Here is a 22,044-nt window from a genome sequence, read left to right on the forward strand (position 1 = left end):
CATCTGCCAGCGGCTACAGCAACCACCATGTCCCATCACCACCAGCACCAGCACCAGCACCAGCATCACCACCGTCGTCGACAACGGCTCAACGCTGCTGCCTCCTCGACGACCTCCCTCGCAACTCCGTCGACTGCAGCACCGCCCGCCTCCGTCTCCTCCGGCTCTCGTCAGTTCCGGGGCGTCAAGTCCATGCGTGATCTCATCGAAAGCACCCGCCATCACTGCCTTCAGGGCCCGTTTCGAGGCCGGACGCTCCTTTGACCTCGACGACGACCTCGAGTTCTGTCCAAACCTGCTCACCGAAGACGATCTGCAGTCCATCCACTCGCTTGCTGCCTCGGATCGTAGCTCTCTTGGCAGTGCCTCCCCGGACTCTTCTCCCTTACAGCACCAGGTTCATCCCCTGCAGCAGCAGCAGCAGCAGCTGAACAGCTTGGGCCACAGCATCAACGGGATGGCCATGTCGGGCCTGATGGGCAAGATCCATCAGCCTGCCGCCGTCAGGACACGGAACGCCATCCCCATCGTCAACCCGAGTACCGGCATGAGGGTCTCCAGTCCCACCAGACGAGACTGGTGATCCCTCTTTACTCTTCCTTGACGCCATGACGAATCGTCTCGTTCGCTCGTTCCATCTCTTTCCTTTTTCCTTGCATCAACTACAACACTATACGTATTTTCGGTAATCGACGAAACTCCTTTTTCATCTCTCGACGGGCTGAGCGACGGCGTGTACCCTTCTTTTTATTTCCCATTTCGAACTTGAACAACTTAACGATATGCAACACTATACTTATACTACATATATACATACACGGAGCGGACGGATGGATTCGGAGGGTTGGTCGGTGTTTTCGTACCTTTTTTTACTTCACTTCTCTCAGAAAAAGACTTTCGAATCCTTTTTCGAACTGAAAAATATTTGCTGTTTATACCACCTTATTTATTGGCTCTGCTGGCTACTGGATACTGGATACCGGGATACTCGTCGTTGGTTGATAGAACGCGTGCTGCGTTGTTGTGTTGTTGCCTTGTTTGCTCACTGCCCCCATGATACATATATTATATATACTCGGTACTTGCCGGATGGACGGTCGGTCGGTCGGGATGGATGGTGCTGTTGTCCTGGGTTGTCGTTGTCGGTTGGCTGCTTGCATACCCTTCTACACATATAACTTCTTATTCTCATACGTCTTCGTTTTGCTGCTTTAACGTCTTGTCCTGGGGAACGGAAGTGTATTTCATGTCTCACCATACCTTACTTGTCTCTTCACACCTTTCTCTTCCTCTAATTCTCTTTTACACCGCTTTCCTTTTCTCATCTCTCCTTGATTTGAACTTCATTAATCTCCCCCTTCTGGACGGCTGCGTGGCGGCGACCAAAAAATGATTTCGATTCGTCGGATGGAAAAGTGGACTTGGGGCAAAAGAAAAGGAAAGAAAACAGTTATCGCCTACTTGAGGTTGAATAAATAATATCAATATGAATATTTATCTATTACTTCGTCTGTTACTTCGTCTGTTACTTCGTCTGTTACTTCGTCCTGTCGACTCTATATTGACGATCTTGTCAAACTTGCTTCCTCCGCGATGACGTCACAAGTCGAACATCTTCTTCCAGCCAAAACATCCCAGGCAAGCTTCGTCATAACCAGTCTTTTCGTTGATATTGACAAGGTCTAGCCTAACGAACAGGCTGGCTGCAAGATATATAAGTGGCCTGCATCCACACGAAAGTTGCTAGTCTACTTCATATCTAGTTACCACCATCAAACGCCTACTACAATGGCATCATTCACATCCATTCGCTCCCTTTCGATGAGCGGTCGATTTCAGCTCCGTTCTATCCCAAGGACGAGCCTTGGACCATCGTCGTCCGTCAACCGTAGCTTATTCCATAGCTCAGCACCGGTTCGTGCATTGAAAGAGGGAGACAGACGTACGCCCCGGCTCACCTATCCACCTAACAACCTCTAACTGATCCATAGATCGAGACACGCAAGAGGTATCCTCGGAAGTCGAGAGGGAGAATCACGAGCATCTCTCGAAACACAAGGAGGGTCTAGGCAAATGGAACAACCATCTCGCCAGCAACAGTGAGGCGGATGTATGTTAAACCACCTAGTCTTGCTTTATACAAGTACTAACTTGCAACAGGTAAAAGCAGACAGAGGCGAGGTAGACACCGTCGAAACCGAGCAGATGGAGAAAGAAGTTCGCAAGGCAAAGACTATTCGCAAAGAAACCAAGGGTGCCAGCAAGTAGGTGGGAAGAAAGCCTTGAAGGCTTCATGGACAAACTTGAAGCAGCATGTCTGCTCTCGTGATTCGCTTTTCGGTCTTGAGAATCAAAATGTATATACTTGGAGAGTCAACATTCTCTCCGTTCAAAATGTGCCAATGTGCCAATGAACCGGCTCTAGATGCTGCTAGCGATATTCTCTAGTAATTTTGGTCGTGGGTCAAAGTCAACATGTCCATATTTTGCTGAAAAAAGTCCCAAGCATATACATCCGCTCGAGTCAAGGGTTTAAATCCGTCTTCACTCCTGCAAAAGAGCATGTTATTGTCCAAAGGCGTATCACGAGAAAACATACCCCATGCGAGGACCTGGAGCTCAGGGAGCCCATCGTCGCTGAATGCCCACTTTGTAAAATCCAGCATGGATATCAATCCGGTGTTTATTAACCTGTCTCGGTTTTGCGTTATCGGCTCTGGGCCCTGAATGAACCCGGGGTCTGGTCTTACTCGAAGATGTAACAGCTTGCACAACGGTCTTGGTGACAGCTTCTTCCACCTTTCAATCTGACGTGTAAAATAGCGAAAGGTCAGCCAAAGCACGAGTAACTAACTAACCGGTTGAACTAACTAACTGGTTGAGCTTGTTCGACTTACCATCGTTCGGACATGCAAGCGTGCTCCAACACACATTATTGAAGAACCCGTTAGCAAGGGCTGGAAGAGATTATCCGGAACTCCGTTGCTATCTGCTACCGTGAGCTCTCTGTAGACGAAGCCATGGATAAGTAGGCGGCGAAGGCCCGGGTGGTTGTTCAGAATAGCATCAGCGTCAATGCCCGCCAGGATGCGTTTCGGAAGAAAAAGGAACAAGTTCTCTAGGCTGTGGAATGCCCTAAGGAATCTTGAAAAGGCTGCAGGAATATTGTCAAATCGCCTAAGTTTCCGATTGTTGATAGACAGGTTAAGTGTGATCTCAAGAGTTGTCAATCTCAGGGGCTTCTTGGTGGACTCAGCAAGGGCTTCCAGCAGTCCAAAACAGCCTGGACAGTTCTGCAGCTTCAGGGTACGCAGGCGTTCCAGATTCAATGCACATGCTATGTCGGCCTCCATGCCGTAAAACGATACTGGCCCAAGAGATAATGTTTCAAGAGAGGGTAAAGGCTGGTTCATCCCTTCTTCTTGAATGCCCAATACATCCCGTATCAGATATTTATCTCTGCGCTTCAAGAATAGGAATGATGGACTGATGAACTCTTCATCTTCCTCATACCACCATAAAGCTAGATTCAATGTCTTGATGTTGCTGCTTGACCGAAGGCACTTCCGGATCAACTCGAAATCTTTCCCTTGACGCGGTCCTCTCCATGTTAGAGACTGCAGGTTTTGGAGACAAGAGACATCTATGGGGTAGTCTGCTCCCGTACTTTTACTGCAACAGACATCCGTATGGAATTCAAGGGCCCTGACATGCCGTTGATTACCCATCAGGCCACGAACATTCGAGAACAGGTCCTGGGGGAGGCATGATTTCATATCCCACCTAGACACGGCGAGTTAGATAGGACCATCACACAAGTAAACACAGGCTGTATAAGAGAAAATACCTGAAGGTGAGGAGAGCATCCTTGGGAATGGCCGACAGTACAACATCCAAGGCCCTCAGTAGCCTCCCATATACCTTTTCTTCCTCTTCTTCTTCTATCATAGGCACTCCGGTTACCTTACTAACATCGTGAATACAGCGAGAGGGCCTGTTGAGCACAGTGTAGAGGCAGACATGCTTGGTGTATCTTAAACGGCGGAGAGGTATCCGTTCAAGCGAGTCTACCACGCAGTCAAGGATATCCTCTTTCGCTGTACGCCTTGCCGCGATTCTAAGATCCTCGTATAGGACTGGAAGAGTGGCATCACACAGCCGTCTACAAACCAAACAGAGGCTGCGCAGGTCTGCCCGGTATGGTATCTTTACATATCAGTTAACTGGTCTTCAGCAGAGAGAATACACAACACTCACATGGCTAGCAATCAGTACCAGCAGCTCTATAGGGAGTTCTGTCAACATTCTTACGGGTATTTCTGTGTTACCAGCCTGGAGTGCGAAGAAGAGAAATATTCTCTACCGTTCAAATTGGCCACAGGGATGCCAGCCATTGGCTGCAGCTTTCATTCGACGCCAGGGAATCTCGTAACTGCAAACGAGAACACGATATGCAACTTTGACTGCTCTCTCAACATCGAAATATAACCTCTAGAGTGATTTGCAATCATCGTAGTCTATCGAATAACACATAACTACGGATGAAAAGGTGGCTGTCTGATACTATACGAACTTAACTATAAAAGGGGTAAGCAGGGTAGAGCCTCGGAGTATATAAAAAATCGAACTTCGTGCCGTCCTTGTGAATTCGTGTAGCTTCAACTTCACCTTCTTCCCGTTTAACCCATGCAGGCGCCTACATTATAAGCCGTTTAGTATATTATTAAAATAAGGAATGAAGTTATCATAACTTGTTCTACTGCTCGATGAAAAGTTGACTATATTGTCCGAAATTTAACTAGAACAGGGATAAACGGGGTAAGATGGATTATATTTCTTAGAGGGTCTATATTATTAATCTGCCCAAACTCCCAACGATGTAGTCTGTTCATCCGTATACCTATGTATATTACTCTATAAAGGGTGTATGATTGTAAAACTTGAGGTTGATTATACCGGGAAATCGAAGTGATTGATATCATCCGTGTCGATGCCGAATCGCTTTCGACTCTTGCTCTCAACGTCAGACTGTATTGACATGCTGCGCCTACTTACGCTGTCAACTCCATTATTCGAAACCGCCGTGTCTCTTTGGGTCTGGGATTCTGAATCGTTGATACCATTGTTTCCCTCAACGCCCCACCAGCCAAGCGTAAAAGTCCGTCCTTGGAAGACACCACGCTGTTTGAGCTGTTCGTCGTTGCACCACTCGCTGCCGGGGGGTATTATACCTTTAGATCTCTCGAAGCTAGAGGCCGTGCCGGAGTTAAGAATACGGGAATCTGAAAGTAGACTCGCCGCTGCGGCAATGCTGAGCGGGCTCTTGGGTAGGACTTTTCGAGTGTCCATGAGGAAAATACTAATAGCTCCGCAGAGTGTCATTGCGGCCAGAACGGCTTGCAACATGCGCGTGGAGATCATATTCTGGAATAGCCGGGTATTGAAGGGATTATTTAGCGAGGCAGAGTACATTGGCCGTTTTTCGGTGCTAAGGTATGATGATGCGGCTACGGGTTCATCGTAGTCTTGTCGGCCTCGACTGTTGATCATTTGAGCGGTGATGATGCCCCAGACTTTTTGCAGTTGTACCTTTAGTATGTCTGCTTCAAGGAGGGCTGAGGCTGATATGCCTGCTTCGCCGTGGATGATGCTTCTGAATACAAGACTCAGACCTTGCGTGCTCTTATCCCCGGAATATAGATCTAGGATGGCGGATGACATATAGCCGCCGTTAGGGGCGACAGATTCCCATCCAGATCCCATGAATCCGTCAAACAGGGTCGTCGCGGATCCCGGTACAACGGACGGGGGAGATGATAAATCGAAGGCATAGGAAGGATACGACAGCTGAATAGAGACATCCACTTGTTCGATCCTCGATCTGCACTTCAGCACTGTGATTGCTTCAATCGTGTCTTGGGTCGGATTAACTTTCCCATACATCACGACAAGTCCGGGACAACTGTTCGGTAATCCAGAAGGACCAATATCATGTGCGCGGGGCTCAGCAAAGCTACTAAAATATCTGTTCCCTGGTGAGCGATAGTATGACGCCAAATCGGTTGCTCTGAAGGAGCAATTATCAACTAGCGCGGTGATGTTGGCAATAATGTCGTCTTCATAGGGATATCTTGTTCCGCGACCGGCGACGTATGCATCCGGCGGTACTTCTTTGCAACCCATATCGAGCCTTAGGCCAGGAACCTGTGCCTTGATGAAGGAACCACGGTTATTCAGTGCATTAACTGTTTCGTTTGAAAGGTTGTGTTGGTTAACCTTCAGCTTTGGAAACGAGAGGTCTTGATACGTCCATTGTGGATAGGAAAGGTTGTATTGAATAGTCATATCACCAAGCTTAACATCCACGGTATCACACGCTTTTGAATAAATATACCCGTCACTCATGTTGACTCTGTTCATCTGGGTTAGAGTAATTTCGCTAGCAGAGGCAACATTAGACACAGTGTAGAGACCCGACACTATGATAGGTAGGGATGGAGCGATTAGGACAGCAACGCCAGCTGCCATGACCGACCACTGCCTCTTCGTAATAGCGCCCCAAACGCCAACAATGGCTAAGTTTCGGTGTTGATTGTCCATGATACTTGTTTCGGGTGATGCATGGCCGCGCTTTAACTCGTGGTAAGGCTGGAACACTCTTGCGTTGAAATACACGCATTCGTAGAGGGCCCGGACTCCCAGCATCACTAGCGGCGGAATGTAGGTCCATGTGTAGCTTAAATAGCTTATGCTTATGTTAACGTCAGCAAGGCCGTTCAAGCTTCGGGACTTTTGATACAATATCTCAAGGACAATGATGAGACAGATTGGCACAAGAAGGGCTAGAGCACGCCCTAGAGGACCTGCTGCGAAGGGTCGCCACCAGGACGGCTGTAAAAACTGAGCGGATTTTTCAATTTTAGGGCCATTTGGCTTAATCAAAAAGGTATCTGCTTTTGCTGTAGTGACGTAAGACTGGCCAGCGAGGACCTTTTGAAGCTCCGCTTTCGAGGTATGGCCCATGCCGGACAAAGCGTCCATAAACTCATGGCTATTAGCCAAGATCGTTCCTAGGCCACCGATAGATCCGGGATCTCGTGGGCAGACAGCAGAAGGAAGGAAGAAATGACAAAATAACAGGGATACCAAAGCCAATAGCCCCAGGATCGATATGATAGAATACGCAGCGTCACTTCGGACTGTCAGCCGAGTCTGCTTAGTCCCCATTATTCCTTTCACTGTGCTGGTACCGGAACGAGAGGGGGCTGCCATTAGGTATTCCGACGCAAGCTGAACTGCAAGAGCGTGAAATGTGTCTGTGACTCGGTTTGTGAGAGTGCTGACATCGAATAGGCTTTTGAGACCAGAAAAACCCGTACCCAAAATCAGATAAGGGGGATCGCGTGAGGATAAAAGGGTGGCAGCTTGGTCAACTGAAAAATAGGACCCGTATAGTATCCTGGACGCGCTGACGTTCGCTAGTCCAGGGATTTCGACAGGGTGTGCAATGGTTAAATCGATCAAGGGGTTGTCAATATCCCCAGACCCCGTCAATGTGACATTGCCGCGGTTGGTAGAGTACGAGAGTTTGCACATCAGGCCGATAACCTTGGCGTAGGCAGACGTCGTGTTGGGGTAACTATAGTACGGTATCGGATATCCGTTGGGTTCTTCGCTCAGCCCGCCTGAAATGTATATCCAGAGTCTCCAGTCGGTATTTTTGGCGTCCATGGAGTCATCAGGGTAGTTTCCTACGCCTCTAGCAATGTTGCCATCACAACTCCCTAGCGCAATCCTTAATGGTGAGAATGCGGACGATTCGCCAGGAATTACCACGGCACAATCATCAATATGCAGCCCTACGTCCGTAATATTACTGTGGGTCGTTACGGACGCCTCCTGGCATTCAAGTGATGGCGTAAACACATCAACAGTCGCTTGGTATGTAGTGTTCTGCAAATATATGGGGGTTCCCGCTGCAAAGTAGCCGTGTCAGGTGTGAACTCCAGAAACAGCCGGCCGATGGGGAGCTGAGGAGCGTCTTTACTCACTTGGACTGGTATCATAGAAGAAATTCTCAAACGCATGCCCATCTGTAGTCCCTGCTGGGTTGCTGAGATTGTGTTGGGCGACTCCCCACATTTTGTAGTAAGCACGGGCATCCACAGCAGATTGGTTGAAGTTATCCCCATTAAAAACTTTCTGTACGTGAAAGTCTTTGATGAGCTCCAGTTGAACATCTTTCGTGGTAAACAGGCCCGTGGATAGGACTGTCATTAACTTAATAACCAGTGATACCGCGATAGAAACCGAGACCATGAAATGGCCACGCTTCACAGATTTGAACAGGGCCCATACGTTCCACGAGGAAAGGTAGTCGAGCAAAACACTATCTGACGCCGATACAAACCCACGAGCCATTAGGCGCCATGGGAAAAGCTGCAAGGCTCGATATTCGACCTGGCCCCAGAGTGCGCTGACGATGGTGAAAACTTGCGCAAAAAGGCAGTATTAGCCTAGCCCAGGTTTTAAATAGTCATTATCCCTTTGACCAACACTTACCGGCTGTCGGACCATAAGTCCAGAGATAATAGTTAGTTGGATTGACGGTACTGAGGCCCTGTTCTTTCTCGGAGATTCGCCATACTGCTGTTAATGCAGCTAGCAGTACGATGAACAAAACAGCAAACGATAAGAGCGTAGATCGACGAAGGAAAACGGGCTCCCAGAGCCTTTTTGTACCGTTCATAATATTCCGTTCAGCCAGCAAGCCAGTGCTGGGAGAGATCTCGTTGGCGCCCGCCAGGTTGTGTATCTTGGTTGGTTCAAGTTGGATTCCGAATGATTGATCGGCTTCTTTCAGGCTAGAAGCAACGCGATGGCGCTTGGTCTGCCGTGATAGCATCGCAGTGAAATTTTGCTGGGTGGGAAATGTATCATCAGTCTTCAGGGTTGGAGTTGGATTCCGGTATAATAACTGCCTTTACAATTTGAAACTGAGGAAGAGATCAAAACGAAAGGCGGCTAGAACAAGGCGCCAGGGGTAACTATGGCCCCCACGGCTAGCTAACCCCCGCCCTTGGGGGTTAGAGTGGTGGTGAAGCATTGATATAACGACCAGGTATAAACATGCTACCAACTGGTGGGTATAGGTTTTAACCGCTTTAATTACCCTATAATGTAATTAAAGGGTTATCCACTGTTCCTCCACATATTTTACAATATATCACCCCCCCAGGGATCCCTCGAGCAGCTGGTTTATCTCCTTTTCTGTTTATATTGACCTTAAGATCGTTGTTGTCGTTCGATTTTCATTGGAAGTTGCGGCTTGCTTGGCGGCGGCTGCTGAAACTGCTTACTAAGCTCGTTAATGCGGCCATCGTCAATATCAAGCTGGCATTCGAGTGTACGTAAAGGTAGAAGATATCAAATTACTATTAGCTAACAGTCTGAGGCAGTGTTCTAATTTATGTTGCGCGAGTCACTCCCCCAACCAGAGTATAATACCATCTACTAATAGATGGGAGAATTGCCCAGCAATTCATCACTTCTGCCTTTACGTTTGACCTTTCTCTTCACACCAGCCGTATCTTTGTAGGCCATGGAGTTCCCGAAAATTCTCGAACATTGTGAGGGTGTTGGTTTTGGATGTGAATCGATAGTCCATAGAGTCAGCCCGACCATCGTGGTTAAAAGACTCCAATCGTGCAAATTCAAAGCAGAAGGGCGGCCACATCCTTTCCTCCTTGAAGTCAAGTTTTATAACCGCTTGATTGAGCGACAGGATAGATGTGCAGACATCGTTGCATGCTATCTTGCGCTTCCAGATCACATCTTTCTATCCTACTGCAGCGGTAACCGGATTGATAAACGCTATTTCGAGTATCAGAAGCGTGAGAAACGCCCGAACCGCCCCAACGAATATTTCGGACGACTTGTAGGTGTGAATTATCATGAAGATCCCGCTCTCATTGCTCGATGGGTACGACAAGTGGCATCAGCGCTTGAGTATGTGGAAAAGATGGGTTTCTGTCATAATGATGTGGCTCCCCGTAACTGCCTGCTTGATGACAGCCTCAACCTGAAGCTATGTGACTTTGACCGCGCTACCACCATCGGTCAATTACTTGATAGTTCTTTTGCTCCATGGGCTAGAGAGCTAACCATCGGTCCTTTGAAATATACCTATGGCCTCTGCTGTGCTCGAACGGAGCAGTTTTCACTTGGTACTCTTGTCTATTTTCTATTGTACGGCCATGAACCGTATGAAGACATCGATCTTCAAGATAAAGACCCCAAGGAATTGAGCCGCCGATTCAGCGATATGGAGTTTCCAGTCCTCGACCGGCATCCAGTTTTTGATGAATTTATCTTTGCTTGTTGGCATAACGTCTTCCCCAATATGTCCCTGGCAGCGTATACTATCAGGCACTCAACCGAAGATTTCGCATTGTCTGCGGAGTATGGAACCGGTACTATGTATGCAAAGGAGCGAAAAACATGTGAACGGCTGATCCAGAATGGGCTACTTGGGCCCGAGATGGCTTTGCGCTTTCAACCTTTCTGGCAAAGATACGTTCAGGCGATTATAGGAAACGCTAAGCAATTTTGGCAGAGCTTAGTGAGCGTCCTAAGGAGATTGTGACGGCAGAAGTCCCCTGCCTCTAGATATTAATAAACACCCGCCAATATTCTAGGGTTTTCCGACTTCATGGATCCAACATTATGTTAGAATATAACGTCTGAACGCACATTGCAATTACAACCTTGCTCCCTAGCATAGGCTCAATGATATTGGTTGCATATTCATCGTTCGAGAAGTCCCAGACCGCTTCTTGATATACTCCACCATTAGCTTATACCCCTAATTCTTTGCAAACTTCTGTTCTCCAAGTACGGTTGTCCGGGATAATATTGCTCTATCTAGACTTTGTCTGCTAGTATTGTAAATATATCATATTCTAATCTAGACTAATTCAACTTACAAACGAAATCATCCATGACCCTACCTTACCACCTTTGGGGCATCGACGGTGCATATCCCAAAAATGTCATAACAACAGCGCTCTTCAAGCAGTTTCCCTTCAATGGTAACGTCTCCAGAAACTAAAAAAGGTATAAGGGCGGTATAGGGACGGTCGTCTCCCATTGTCGTGCGTCCTTCAAAAAATACACCAACACCACGCTTGTATTGAGAAGATATGGCTGGCCTATATTGACTTTTATCTGCAGTGGCACTCTGTGAATATCATCAGCTCTGGCAGATCAGGTATCTACATTGAGATAAGTTAGAGAAATACCGGATGAACAGCATATTACATTGTAGTTCACCGAGTTACACCTTCCGACCCGTATAACGTCATAGCCGCGTATTTAAAGGTGCTTCCCGCCGCCAAGATGCACTAGGGACCAACCTAAAAAGGTTAACGTAGATCTTCTCATGCTCCAGTTTTGTCGTGGTATAGACTCCGTAACTTCGCTGGGGACAAATCGCGGAAAGAGACCGGCCGCAATCTAAAGACGAAGTTTGACAACGGTCAAACAGTAGGGCAGCCGACGGCCCTTGGCTCTGTATAGATAAGAAGCCGTCGCATGCTCATCGGTCCTTCTGGCCATCATCATTCATCCATTCTACGCCTATTTATCGCTCTTTCCAGTGTTCACTTGGTCGCTGAGGCATCCTTTTGCTGCTGTCGTGTCTTATTGAGGCTCTAGTCACGTGTTCTCCTTACAGTCTCCCAGAAATTACGTAGCGAAAGTAAAAGGAGGCTGAGTCAAGTGATATACTCCGTACCGCCCGCTTTGATTATATGAATACGGAGTAAATAGGGGTGTCACCAAATTCACTGACACAGGTGGTGGCCTTTGAACGCAATTTATGTGGCCTTCTTGGTGGGGTTCTTGACAGATGGTCGTTTTATTACCGCTTGAGAATTAGGACGTAACCGCCCAACAGTGGTCTTTTGTCAAATGTTGTACTTAGTCAGCAACGTAGTTAGATCACGTACACTGCCCCTATTATATCCGGCAGAGACTTACCCCCTATATCTAAGCTCTTTAAGCTCACTAATATATATATATTTATACCTATATATACGTTTAAACTTATTTAGCTAATTATTATTCGCTACTTTTACTTATATTTAATAGTTATAAGCCTAGTTATTATAAATTAAATTAAAATAATATCTAATTTAAATATTCTAATATACTAACTATTAATAAGAAGTAGTAATTAATAATATTAAATATTATTTATTTAATATTAATTAATAATAGCGAATTAATATACTAAGACTATTATAGTAAGGATTACTATACTTAAAAATAAACGGGACTAGTACCTTTAGTATAGGGGTATTAAAGCCCTAGCCTATTAATTAAATATCTAGAATCTAGTAAATCTAGATCTTAAAGTAGAACTAGAGTATATTACTCTATTTAAAAAGGTCGAGTATAAGGATATAAATCCTTAAGTAACTAGTATTTTAGACTTTAATAAGGACTAGCTTAAAATACTAAAGATTCTAAAGGAGGACTATAAGAAATAGTAATTAAAGTATTAAATAGAAAGAAATACCCTATTAATATTCTAAATCTATCTAATAATAATACTTACTTATTTAGTATTTAATTAACTCTAAGTAGAGGATTCGTTATATAAAATAATAAAAAGATTAAAGAAATACCTCTACCTAATAGATAAAGATAGAATATATAAGATAGAATAAAAATATAAAGTATTAAAAGCTAAATTAAGAGCTAGAGATATTTTTATCTAGCTTAATAATTAGATAGAGGTATTCTAGGAAGTCTAAAAGCTTAAGATATTATATCTAGAAGACTAGAACGAGTAAAGGACGACTTTATTTTAATAAATAAAAAGATTAACTATATATATATAGTTATCTAGTATTATTAAACTAACTTAGTTAACTTTATAGATCTTATTTAAGACTTCTAATATTACTATAGGAAGAATATTATAATAATAAAGACTAAATTCTAAATAGTATTCTTAATATCTACTATAACTTATTTACGGAGCGAAGCGAAGTATATTGTATTCCAAAAAGTGGATATATAGAAGGGGTCAAATGTGCGTATTTGTGGGTCTGCTGTAAATTACGTGATTGGTTGAATCCTGAGCATTTGATTGGATACTTGTAACCTTGCATAACTAGTGGCTTGGCAGCTTAGTCATCTTACCCCATCAAAATATTTGAATAGTAATGCTGAGTCATCAACATATTGGATATATGCTTAGTCATCGACATGTTGGATGGGTGCTGAGTCATCATCTTAGTCATCAGGTCACGTGATATTTTTTGAATATCGATATTGAATACATTCGCTCCATTACTTATAGATAGCTCTGCTAGCTATAGGAGAAAGCTTAGGCTTTTGACCTAGTAATATTCTAATTAATATTCTAAACGACCTTAAAATCTATATTCTAGAGACGGACTTAATTCTAATCTAGAAGACTAGCTCTAATCTATATTTATAGAGGAATATACTAGTATAACGAGTACTATTATCTAGAAGAGTATATTAGACTAAAGGATTAGATACCGAACCCTAAGAAGAAGAAGAAGGTAGAAGAAGCTTTAAAGAATCTAAGGGTTAAAAAAGGGGTTAAGAGGTTAAGATAACGAAGTAAGGAGTTTAATAAGAAGAAGGAAAAGGAATAGAGCGCGGTAGACTGGGGCCGAGTCCGGGTTTTTTACCCGGACCGGCCCGGTCCGACCCGGCCGGGTCGAGTCGGTATTAGGCTTTTTTTAGACTCGGTCCGACCCGGCGAGCCGGGTTAAGGCTTAGAACCCAGCCCGTCGAGTCGGGTTAAGGCTTAAAATATTCTAACTCTCTAAATAGGGAAGCTAAGTAAATAAGAATAGAATCTTTAGAAAGCTCTATTAAATCTCTATTAAATAAAGTTATTAGTAGTTTAATACTATTTAAATTAAGCTCTCTAGCTAAATTTTAAAGAAAGTATACTATTTTTAGAACTATATCTTAATATAAAGCTAGAGCTTCTAATACTAATAATTTTAAAACGTAAATAGCCTTATTTTATAGAGAATTAATAGAGCTTTTAAATAATAATATTTTTATTCGCCTAGCCTTCCTATTTAGGAAGATATTACTATTAGTAATAGAAAGTTAAAAACTCGGGTTTTTTACCCGACTTAACGCGGTCCGGCCCGGCCTAACCCGTGCTAAGAATTTATTAGTACCGACCTAATTAGGTCGGTAGTTTAAAGGCTAAAACCCGGCCTAACTCGGTACTAACCCTAGTCTAGTAATAAATAGAATATATAGAATAAGTGCTATAAAGGGGGTTCTTCAGCCTATATAACTGGAAGTACACTTGGGTGAGAATCACTCAAGGACTCTTTATAGATAGTTAGGTCGAAGTATTATTAGAGATATATCTAAATAGAGATACTCTAGTATCTAACTTTAAGGTAATAGCTCTAAGTCTAGCTTACTTCTATAGATATAAGTTCCTTATTATAATTAAAGTAGTACTCTAGTTAATTAGGTATAAGGCTTATTAAGGGAATATTAGTTAGATAAAGGAAATATACTTATATTAATTAGTACTATAAAGCTATAACTTACTATAAAGTTGACTTTAATCGTGAGTATTAAAAGAACTCTTAATTAAAATAGACGATAAGTACCCTTATATATATAAGCTATATTAGGTCCCTGTAAGGGGTTGGACCCCTATTCCCTTCTCGGGTCACCGCGCGCTCCGTAATCAACGAGGCAGCAAGGCCTATCTAGAGATACTATCACTAGACTCCCCCTTTTACTCTCGCGTACGTGACCCTTAACACGGTTATATAACCTTAACGCCTAGAGCTATAGCTCTATCCCCTATCACCGACTTCCTTCCTTTTCCCCTTTCTTCTTCTTCCCTATATATTTTGTCTTCGACTTACGGATACCCTTAGTTAGTTAAATAGAACTCTCTTCGGCCGTTAATATTATAAAACATATCCTTATATTGGTCTTATTAGTTATATTGGTTACATTGGACACATTGGTTATATTAGATACATTGGTTATATTGGACACATTGATTATATTAGACACATTGGTTATATTGGACACATTGAGTACATCGAGTACACAGAAGATATTGGAAACATTGGTATAGGAATATTAGAATAGAAGATTAGAACGTAATAGATATAGCGGAAGGCTAACGTCAGAGCTAGAAGAATAATAGAAATAAATAGTAGAATAGTAACCAGCTACCGAGTTAGTTAGGAGCTTTTCTAGAGTAGTAGAGTACCCTTATAGAGAGGCAGACGGAGTAGATCAGAATCTTAATAGCGCAGCTAGCTACGCTAAGAGAGAGGGTATAGGAGTAGGGGATACCCCTAGTAGTATATCTTACCCCCTAAGCCTCACCGGCCCCCTCGATATAGATACTACCACACCCTAATTAGCTAAAACCCGCCTTACTAAACGCGGAGAAGTTTAGTAGAGAAAAACTATTAGACTATCTATTATAGAGGATAGAAGTTAACGCTAAACTTATAGTAGATAGGGAGTTAATTAAGGGCCCTAGCTAGCGAGTATAGTATATTTTCTCCCGACTAGAAGGAGTAGTAGCGAGGAGAGTCCTTCCTTAAGTAGAGCGTAACTAGTACGACCCAAGCCAGTTTATACTAGTATATTTCTATACTTACCTGGACCACCTTTTCGTCGACCCAGCTCGGCAGGAGAAGGCTAGGTGTAAGGGGTTGGACCCCTATTCCCTTCTCGGGTCACCGCGCGCTCCGTAATCGACGAGGCAGCAAGGCCTGTCTGGAGATGCCATCACCAGACTCCCCCTTTTTACTCTCGCGCACGTGACCCTCAACACGGTCACATGACCTCAACGCCTGAAGCTATAGCTCCATCCCCCATCACCGACTTCCTTCCTTTTCCCCTTTCTTCTTCTTCCCCATGTGTTTTGTCTTCGACTTACGGATACCCTTAGTTAGTTGAATAGAACTCTCTTCGGCCGTTAACATTACAAAACACATCATTATATTGGTTATATTGGTTACATTGGACACATTGGTCATATTGGATATATTGGACACATTGGTTACATTGGACACATTGGTTACATTGGACACATTGGTTACATTGGACACATTGGGTACATCGAGTACACAGAAGATATTGGAAACATTGGTATAGGAACATTGGAATGGAAGATTGGAACGCAATGGATACAGCGGAAGGCCAACGTCAGGGCCAGGAGAACAATGGAAATGGACAGCAGAATAGTAACCAGCCACCGAGTTGGTTAGGAGCTTTTCTAGAGCAGCAGAGTACCCTTATGGAGAGGCAGACGGAGCAGATCAGAACCTTAACAGCGCAGCTAGCCACGCTGAGAGAGAGGGTACAGGAGCAGGGGACACCCCTAGTAGCACATCTCACCCCCCAAGCCTCACCGGCCCCCTCGATACAGACACCACCACACCCTGATCGGCCAAAACCCGCCTTACCAAACGCGGAGAAGTTCAGTGGAGAAAGACTATTGGACTATCCATCATGGAGGATGGAAGTCAACGCTAAACTTACAGTGGATGGGGAGTCAATTGGGGGCCCTAGCCAGCGAGTATGGTATATTTTCTCCCGACTAGAAGGAGTAGCAGCGAGGAGAGTCCTTCCCTGGGTAGAGCGCAACCAGTACGACCCAAGCCAGTTTACACCAGCACATTTCTGTGCTTACCTGGACCACCTTTTCGTCGACCCAGCTCGGCAGGAGAAGGCCAGGCGGCGGGTGTACACTATACGCCAAGGGAAGCGAGCACTGGCTGAGTTTCTTGCAGAATTTGATCAAGTTATTATGGAAGCAGGAGGCCACACTTGGGACGACACAGCAAAGATAGGAGCACTGCAGATGGCCCTAGACCCTAAGCTCCTAGAGTATATGATTGGAGTAGATACCCCCGAGTCCTACGAGGACTACTGCTCCCTCCTTAGGCGAACGGATGATAGGTCTAGAGAGGCACAGCGAGTGGCCCAGGCCCAGCGCATCGGGCTCCAAGGTTACAGAGCATGGAGCTCTCAGAACCAGCAGCCCCGCGCTCTCGCCCCAGCGGTCCCTCGAGGGGACCCTATGGATATTGACAGCACCGCCCAGAAGCCAGCTCGCCGTGCTAAGTGGGCGTCGCCTGAAGAGAGGGAAAAGCGTAGGCAGGGCCGTAGGTGCCTACGCTGCGGAGGCGCAGGCCACTTCGTCGCAGCTTGCCCTTACCTGCCGCCACGCCCAACAACACAGGTCACAGATGTGACCCCGGCGGCGTCGGGACCACCGCCAGACCTAGAAGAGGAGGAGGACGCCAACTACTCGGGCCAGGGAAAAGACTAGCTCCTGTGTTAAAGCGCACACAGGAGCCCCGAGAAGATATACTGCAAGAATGGCAAAGGTTCCAGAAAGGAAAGATGGAAAGTCCACACATCGTTGTAGATGCTATAGTGAATCAAACCGCTGTAGCTAGAACTATGATAGATACTGGCTGTAGAGCCTATGGAGTAATAACATCAGCCTTTGCCAGGAAGCAGCGTATTAAGCGTATTCCAATCACACCACGTGCACTCTCCGGTGTGAATGGACCGACGGGCGAGACGATAACAGAAGTAGGGTACATGACCCTAGATATCGCGGGCAACCGACAGGAGCGTGTGTTCATGTATATCCTGCCGCGGGCAGCAGGGTACGACATTATATTGGGAAGGGGTTGGATGGCGGATCAGGACGCCTCATTGGAAAAACAGACGAGGACATTGGTTTTTAATCGGACAGGGGTTAGAGTAGAGGTAGGGGACATGCAGAGGAAAATGGATATAAAGGAAATTTCAGCCGCAGCCTTTAGCTGCTTATACAGGAGAGCAAGGAGGGAGAAGGCGCAAAAGGGAGACCTCGATGAGCAGGAGGCAGGGTGCCGTCCACGAACAACGTCAGAATCTATCTGGCGAAGACCTCACCAGACGGCTCCCAGCGAGTCTGTAGGACAAGGTGCACAAGCACCAACAAGGCCGGTCTGGCGATGCCATCACCAGACGGCTCCCAGCGAGTCTGTAGGACAAGGTGCACAAGCACCAACAAGGCCGGTCTGGCGATGCCATCACCAGACGGCCCCTATCGAGCCCACTGCACAGAGTACGCTGTGCGCACAGGTGACAACAGAGCCTGTCTGTGGAAGTCTTCACCAGACAGCTCCTGTCGAAATATTCGCAGCGAGCATGGCGGACATCGAGAAGGCTCTAAAGGTAAAGCCACGGACGGATCCCAGAACGAAGCTACCGCCGCAGTATTACGAGTACCTGGACGTGTTCGACCAGAAGGTAGCAGAAACGCTGTCCCCACATAGACCAGGCATCGATCACGAGATCGAGCTAGTCGAACAGGACGAACGGGGAAACAAGCCAAAGATCCCCTGGGGCCCCCTCTACAACATGTCCAGAGGCGAGCTATTGGTGCTTCGGAAAACCCTTACGGAACTACTAGAGAAAGGGTTTATCCGCGTGAGCAACTCACCTGCGGCCGCCCCTGTACTGTTTGCCAAGAAGCCAGGAGGAGGACTGAGGTTCTGCGTTGACTATAGGGGCCTAAACAAGATCACCCGGAAGGATAGATACCCCCTTCCTCTAATAAATGAGACACTACAGCGGATTTCGAAGGCGAAATGGTTCACTAAGCTCGATGTGATTGCTGCCTTTCACCAGCTTCGGATAGCGGAAGGATCGGAATGGATGACGGCGTTTAGGACACGGTACGGCCTATACGAATGGCTCGTAACCCCATTTGGTCTAGCTAATGCACCGAGCACATTCCAACGATATATCAACTGGGTACTACGGGACTTCCTGGACGAATTCGTATCAGCCTATATTGACGATATCTTGATTTTCACAGAAGGGCCCCTCGAGGAACACAGAGCGCAGGTAAAGAGAGTGCTCCAGAAACTAAGAGAGGCAGGACTACCTATCGATATTAATAAGAGCGAATTCGAAGTTACTTCTACTAAGTATCTCGGGTTTATTATCGATACTAAAGAAGGAATCAAGATGGACCCCGCGAAGGTTAACGCTATTCTGGACTGGCAAGCACCGCAATCGGTAAAAGGGGTGCGAGGGTTCCTAGGGTTCGCAAACTTTTATCGGAGATTTATAAAGGACTTCTCAAGGATAGCGGCCCCCTTAACGGAACTTACTAAGAAGGATGCCGAGTTTAAGTGGACGTCAGAGGCTGATGCGGCCTTTAATGAACTCAAGAAGAAATTTGTGGCCGAGCCTACCCTTTTGCAATTTGACCCGGAACAGGAGACTATACTAGAAACTGACTCTTCCGGATATGTGGTGGGAGGCACCTTAATGCAGTACGACAACGAGGGCCTTCTTCGCCCCTGCGCCTTCTACTCAAAAAGGAACTCCCCGGCCGAGTGTAACTACGAGATCTATGACAAGGAACTACTCGCAGTTATCCGGTGCTTAGAAGAATGGGAAGCGGAACTCCTAGCAGTTGGCTCTTTTAGAATCCTAACAGACCATAAGAACCTGGAGTACTTTGCAACGGTCCGACGGCTAACAGAGCGACAGATGAGATGGGCAGAATTCCTGAGCCGGTTTAACTTCAAGATGATCTATCGGCCAGGGATCCTAAACTCGATGGCAGACGCGCTCTCGCGGAGGGAGCAGGATATGCCCAAAGACATATCAGACGAACGGTTGGCCTATAGAGAGGTAAAACTACTAAAGGATGAATGGATCGACACAAGTAATAGTAGTAAAGAGGACCTCCCTGGTATTGGCATCAAGCTCTCCGCGAAGCCCGAAGTATGTGTACTACCTATAGCGCCCAACGGTAGGCCATTAAGGCACCCTGGTGATGGCATCACGCCCTCTGGAACTGGAGGCCATCACCAGACTGGCCTTGAGACCGACGAACTGCGGAGTATTTGGGAGAACGCACGGAGAAATGACCCCGTTATACTGGCACTGGAACAAGCGGTACGGGAGAAGAGAGCGAGGTTCCCCGTCCACCTCGGGGTAAAGGCATCGATAACGGAGTGCTCTCTAGCACCAAACGGCGAACTGCTCTGGAGAGGGAGGAGGTGGGTACCCGATAGCGAACCACTACGGACAAGAATAGTACAAGATACCCACGACTCTGTGCTCAGTGGCCACCCAGGAAGAGAGGTTACAACCGCCCTAGTAGGTAGACAATTCTACTGGCCAGGCTACGCGAGAGATATTAGACAGTTCCTACGGAACTGCGCGACCTGCAGAGCCTCAAACTCCTGGAAGGACCGAAGACAAGGATTACTCAAGCCCTTACCCGTACCGGATAGATTGTGGAGTGAACTCTCTATGGACTTCATTACTGACCTCCCGAAGAGCCAGCGCTGCACTACCCTATTGGTAATAACGGATAGGCTAAGCAAAGGGGTTATACTGGAACCTTGCGAGAAGATAGACGCCGATACCGTCGCTAAGATCTTTATTAGGACGATATATAGGCGGCACGGACTACCACGGGCTATAGTCACGGATCGCGGAACGCAGTTTACCGGAGCGCTTTGGACTCGGATCTGTCAAGTCCTAGGGATAAGGAGGCGCCTATCGACCGCGTGGCACCCGGAGACGGACGGTTCCACTGAGAGGATGAACCAGACAGTAGAGGCCTACCTACGGAAGTACGTGAACTACCTACAGGACGACTGGCACGACTGGCTCCCCTCAGCAGAGCTCGCGATTAATAACCGAGATGCGGCGGCTACGGGCGTGTCCCCCTTCTTCCTAGAGCATGGGTACCATCTAGACGTGGTGGATTTTCCGGAAGACCTGACGGCAGGAGCTTCTGACTCAAGGAGCCCTATCCAACGAGCGGACGCCATCTTACACAAGCTGAAGTCAACTGGCGAATGGGCACAGGCTTCAATGGCGGCCGCCCAACAGGAGCAACAGGATTTTGTGAATAGGTTTAGGGACCCAGGCACGCAGTACGAAGTAGGGGATTATGTATGGCTAGATTTGCGGAATATCAAGACGGACCGACCCTCTAAGAAGCTTGACGCGAAATGCGGAAAGTTTAGAGTCTTAGAGAGGATCGGAAGCCACGCTTATCGCCTAGATACCCCCGGGACGATACATAATGTGTTCCATATAAATCTACTCCGTCCTGCAGCCTCAGACCCACTACCTTCGCAGCGAGTACAGGCCTGGCGACCACCTGGGATAGTTGGCGAGGACGGGGAGCCCGAAGAATTCGAGGTCGACCAGATAGTAAAGGAACGGACTAGAAAGGGACAACGGCAGCTACTAGTGAAGTGGACGGGCTGGGACAAGCCAACCTGGGAACCAGCCTCGGCGCTACAGGAGACCGCCGCCCTCGACGCTTTCGAAGCGAGAACCAGAAGGGGGGCGTAATGTAAGGGGTTGGACCCCTATTCCCTTCTCGGGTCACCGCGCGCTCCGTAATCGACGAGGCAGCAAGGCCTGTCTGGAGATGCCATCACCAGACTCCCCCTTTTTACTCTCGCGCACGTGACCCTCAACACGGTCACATGACCTCAACGCCTGAAGCTATAGCTCCATCCCCCATCACCGACTTCCTTCCTTTTCCCCTTTCTTCTTCTTCCCCATGTGTTTTGTCTTCGACTTACGGATACCCTTAGTTAGTTGAATAGAACTCTCTTCGGCCGTTAACACTAGGCGACGGGTGTATACTATACGCTAAGGGAAGCGAGCACTAGCTGAATTTCTTATAGAATTTAATTAAGTTATTATAGAAGTAGGAGGCTATACTTGGGACAACATAGCAAAGATAGAAGTACTATAGATAGCCCTAGACCCTAAGCTCCTAGAGTATATAATTAGAGTAGATACCCTCGAGTCCTACAAGGACTACTACTCCCTTCTTAGGCGAATAGATAATAGATCTAGAGAGGTATAGCAAGTAGCCTAGGCCTAGCGCATTGAGCTCCAAGGTTATAGAGTATAGAGCTCTTAGAACTAGTAGCCCCG

The 22,044-nt window shown here is 46.4% G+C and overlaps 5 protein-coding genes across 5 annotated transcripts; 3 read left to right on the forward strand and 2 right to left on the reverse strand.

Annotated features, from left to right (window-relative positions):
- Positions 1-27: 27 nt before the first annotated feature.
- On the forward strand, positions 28-583 carry MCYG_07944 (conserved hypothetical protein; the record flags this gene model as incomplete). The annotated part of the gene is made up of 2 exons (XM_002844115.1): positions 28-169; positions 213-583. 2 exons carry the CDS (start codon positions 28-30, stop codon positions 581-583), a joined length of 513 nt encoding a protein of 170 aa, XP_002844161.1.
- A 1,205-nt stretch (positions 584-1,788) lies between these two features.
- MCYG_07945 (uncharacterized protein) lies at positions 1,789-2,268 on the forward strand (the record flags this gene model as incomplete). Its single annotated transcript, XM_002844116.1, has 3 exons — positions 1,789-1,942; positions 1,992-2,110; positions 2,161-2,268. The coding sequence occupies 3 exons, from the start codon at positions 1,789-1,791 to the stop codon at positions 2,266-2,268; spliced, it is 381 nt and encodes a 126-aa protein (XP_002844162.1).
- A 176-nt stretch (positions 2,269-2,444) lies between these two features.
- MCYG_07946 (conserved hypothetical protein) lies at positions 2,445-4,394 on the reverse strand (the record flags this gene model as incomplete). The annotated part of the gene is made up of 5 exons (XM_002844117.1): positions 2,445-2,807; positions 2,898-3,783; positions 3,848-4,206; positions 4,258-4,283; positions 4,364-4,394. The coding sequence occupies 5 exons, from the start codon at positions 4,392-4,394 to the stop codon at positions 2,445-2,447; spliced, it is 1,665 nt and encodes a 554-aa protein (XP_002844163.1).
- Positions 4,395-4,950: 556 nt separating this feature from the next.
- Positions 4,951-8,905, reverse strand: MCYG_07947 (conserved hypothetical protein; the record flags this gene model as incomplete). Its single annotated transcript, XM_002844118.1, has 3 exons — positions 4,951-7,976; positions 8,052-8,492; positions 8,563-8,905. The coding sequence occupies 3 exons, from the start codon at positions 8,903-8,905 to the stop codon at positions 4,951-4,953; spliced, it is 3,810 nt and encodes a 1,269-aa protein (XP_002844164.1).
- A 696-nt stretch (positions 8,906-9,601) lies between these two features.
- On the forward strand, positions 9,602-10,645 carry MCYG_07948 (protein kinase domain-containing protein; the record flags this gene model as incomplete). The annotated part of the gene is made up of 1 exon (XM_002844119.1): positions 9,602-10,645. One exon carries the CDS (start codon positions 9,602-9,604, stop codon positions 10,643-10,645), a length of 1,044 nt encoding a protein of 347 aa, XP_002844165.1.
- Positions 10,646-22,044: the final 11,399 nt, after the last annotated feature.

The sequence above is a fragment of the Microsporum canis genome, genomic scaffold (genome assembly GCF_000151145.1).
Source record: "Microsporum canis CBS 113480 supercont1.7 genomic scaffold, whole genome shotgun sequence".
NCBI classification, from domain to species: domain Eukaryota; kingdom Fungi; phylum Ascomycota; class Eurotiomycetes; order Onygenales; family Arthrodermataceae; genus Microsporum; species Microsporum canis.